Source organism: Mustelus asterias, chromosome 5 (assembly GCF_964213995.1).
Source record: "Mustelus asterias chromosome 5, sMusAst1.hap1.1, whole genome shotgun sequence".
Classification (NCBI taxonomy): Eukaryota; Metazoa; Chordata; class Chondrichthyes; order Carcharhiniformes; family Triakidae; genus Mustelus; species Mustelus asterias.
The window spans coordinates 58,921,330-58,925,041 of NC_135805.1; the positions used below are offsets into that span (position 1 = coordinate 58,921,330).

Here is a 3,712-nt window from a genome sequence, read left to right on the forward strand (position 1 = left end):
TTTGGAAGGTATTAGCTATGAGAGATTGGACAAACATATTTTGTTTTCACTTGAAAGTCGAAGGCTGAGGAGTGACCTGAAAGAAGTTTATAAAATTATGAGAGACATGGATAGAATAGTCAGGGTCTTCTTCCCATGGTAGAAATGCCAATTACTAGTGGACATAAGTTTTAGGTAAAAGGGATAAGTTTAAAGGAGGTGTGAGAGGCAATTTTTTTTTTTTAAAGAGTATGATAAGTGCCTGGAATGCACTGAATCCAGAGGAGGTGGTTGAAGCAGATAGAATAGCAATATTTAAGAGGCATCTTGACAGATACATGAATAGATTGATTTTTTTTCTCCTTTATTTTTCCAGATTGTGAAATTGTGGAATCCAATGATACTGTCAGCAGTAGTTGGTAACTGCACCGCTTTTAGAAGAAACTGCTATTTCGACCAGTATGTGACTGCCGCTAATCGGACTTGGTTTGATGGCGCAGGATGATACCTTTACACTTTAGCCAATGGTCCTAGCATAACCATGGTTTACTCTCCACTATTGACTGCACATGCAGGAACATCAAATAGCACAATTGTCACTTATGAACATGCCTATTTCAACTCTACAGCACATCCTGTAATTCGCAATGAGATGGAACTCTCTGTCAATGAAGGATCTGCTACTTATAAAACTACAGAAGGGAACTCCATGGAAAATAGCACAGCAATGCCCTCTCAGTCTGACTATGGGGGTTTAGGCCTTCCTCTGCAGGTCCTCCTTTCTGCAGTAATGGTGGTAATAGCTTTAATTTCTTTCCTGGGGAACTTTATTGTCTGTCTCATGGTCTATCAGAAAGCAGCTATGCGGTCAGCTATTAACATCCTCCTGGCAAGTTTAGCCTTTGCAGACATGATGCTTGCTGTAATGAATATGCCTTTTGCCCTTATCACTGTTAACACCACCCACTGGATCTTTGGTGATATCTTCTGCAGAGTGTCTGCCATGTTCTTTTGGCTTTTTGTGACAGAAGGAGTAGTTATCTTGCTTATAATTAGCATTGATCGATTTCTCATTATAGTTCAGCGGCAAGATAAATTAAATCCTTACCGCGCTAAGCTGCTTATTGCCATCTCATGGGGCATATCATTTTGTATGGCTTTTCCCCTTGCGGTTGGTAGTCCACATCTGCCAGTGCCATCTCGTGCTCCACAGTGTGTATTTGGGTATTCCTCAGACCCTGGCTATCAGGCTTACGTTCTGCTAATAATAATTGTGTTCTTCTTCATCCCATTCATGCTAATGCTTTACTCTTTTATGGGTATCCTCAACACGGTCCGGCACAATGCCATTCGGATCCATAGCAGCTCAGATAGCATTTGTTTGGGCCAAGCAAGTAAGCTTGGGCTCATGAGCCTGCAGAGACCATGCCAGCTAAGCATTGACATGAGCTTCAAAACACGTGCCTTCACCACCATCCTGATCCTGTTCATTGTCTTCACCTTCTGCTCAGCTCCATTCACCACATACAGCCTTGTTTCTACATTCAACAGTAGTTTTTATCATAAAGATAACTTTTTTGAGATAAGCACGTGGCTCCTTTGGTTAAGCTACCTCAAATCTGCACTCAACCCATTAATTTACTATTGGAGGATTAAAAAATTCCGGGATGCTTGCTTAGAGCTGATGCCAAAAACCTTTAAGTTCTTGCCTCAGCTACCTGGACGGACAAGAAGGCGAATTCGTCCAAGTGCCATTTACGTTTGTGGGGAGCATCGCTCTGTGGTTTAAGGTACAAAACCTATGTATATTTTTTAATATCTTCTTTAGACACTGCCATCACATGACTTGCGATTGTTTTGTGTGGAATATTTCCCCCAAAGTTTCCTTCTGCTTAAAAACACCTGATACACATTTTAAATACAGATGTAGTTACATTCTCTGTAGCTGAAAACAATTGTTTTAAGTAGTGAATTAATGTTTTTACAATGTAAATTTGAAAATATTGCCTGTGCAATTTGTATACTTTTTGGATACTTTGTAAACATCAGTCAGGCTCTGCTTCACAGCTTGTGAATTGTCGTCCATTTGGTTTGATGCTGCTAACTTTAGTGAGAATGTGCAATTCTGTGTTTTGTGTTCTGACCACTAAATGGAACTGACCTTCATTAACAAAATGAATTAAGCACAATTGTCCTCTCAGGCTAACTACGGATGAAAATGAGCACTATATACTAATTACTTTTATTATTTTTGTGTTTTCCTCCTGGAAGAACCAAGAAATGCTCAGTTTATGAAGTTTTTTAATGGCAAAGCTCATTTGATTCGCTGCTGTGTAATTGAGAATTGATGTTTAACAAAAAGTGATAGCTAATGAAACATTGTTTTTCAACTTGTTTCCATTGTAACTCATAAAAATAACTTTATTTTTGTGTATAATGCTAGTTTTACGTAGGACAGCTTGAATGAGTAATTCCATTGCTAACATGGTTCATACAGGATGTTAAAATATATGCATACTCAGGGAATAATGAATTTGTTACTAAGAATTAGTTGGTGCTCGATTCTGGTTTGGTTAACTTTGCTGAAATATCCTGTGGCTCTGTACATTTGTTTAAATACCAGTAATTAATTAAAAAATGAATGTACTCTCTCATAAGCTGTAAAACAGAATCTTGGATTAATACGTGTCTTGCATTTGGATAAGGAGAGCAAAGAAGATTAATATTAGTGAATATTGTACTGGACGTTTTTAATTTATCCTCTGTAGTAATTTAGATCTTTGACTTCCAAGATTATGCTTGATGCACCACTATTTTAAATGATGCTAAATGATTTATCTGTTTTTGCTATGTTTCAGAAGTACAAATACTCTGTGTGCAGTTAGAAATTATTGTCATTTGATTAAAAGTGAAGGCAGTGCTTTGGTAATTATTTTTGTACTGAATGTAATCAAGTCATTTTTATTTTTTGTATAATTCATTTGGTTTCTGTGTGATCCTAACTATACATTTGTTACGTTTCAAAAGACCATTTATATAATTGTTTTTTGTCTGCATGTATATATAAACCTAATGTTCCAAACTGATTTCTGATTTGTCTTTGCTAGCTATTTATCCTTGATCATTTGATGAACAAGGATAAATCAGAGCCAGATATCATATTTCTCGACAAAAAACAGACATTAAAAAAATTAAAAGATTTGCATTTATATAGGACCATTCATGATCTCTGGACATCTCAAAGCACTTTGCAGCCAATGGAGTACATTAAACTGTCATCAGTGTTGTATTGTAGCGAAACTTGGCATTCAATTTCCACAAAGTGCTACATGGTAATGACCAGATAATCTGTTTTACTGAAGTTGGTTGAGAAATAAATATTGGCCAGGACAATGGACAACACTCCCTTGCTTTTCTTTAACTGGTGCTGTGAAATTGTTCACGTCTACCTGAGACAACAACCAAGACCTTCATTTCACTTCTCATCTCAAAGACGGTGCCCCCAACAGTGCAGCACACCTTCAATACTGCACTACAGTGTCAGCCTGAGTTCTGCGCTCACCTATGGGGTGGGATTTGAATGCACAGTAGTCTGATGCAGAATTCACTACCATCACTGAACCATAGCTGACAGTACCGAAATGGGAGCTCTCATAAAAAGAGAGAACTCTGACTATTTACACATTGTATAATCAAGTTGAAGTAATTGTAAACTTCTTAGAGATTGTAACCA

General features: G+C 37.4%; 1 protein-coding gene across 1 annotated transcript; it reads left to right on the plus strand.

Moving 5' to 3' along the window:
• The first annotated feature begins 448 nt into the window (after positions 1-448).
• On the plus strand, positions 449-3,052 carry gpr63 (G protein-coupled receptor 63). Its single transcript, XM_078213679.1, has one exon. The coding sequence runs from the start codon at positions 521-523 to the stop codon at positions 1,766-1,768; it is 1,248 nt and encodes a 415-aa protein (XP_078069805.1). The 5' UTR covers positions 449-520; the 3' UTR covers positions 1,769-3,052.
• Positions 3,053-3,712: the final 660 nt, after the last annotated feature.

Excerpts from the sequence above, each read along its gene's own strand:
- gpr63 (XM_078213679.1), top strand. The coding sequence starts at position 521 with ATGGTTTACTCTCCACTATTGACTGCACATGCAGGAACATCAAATAGC.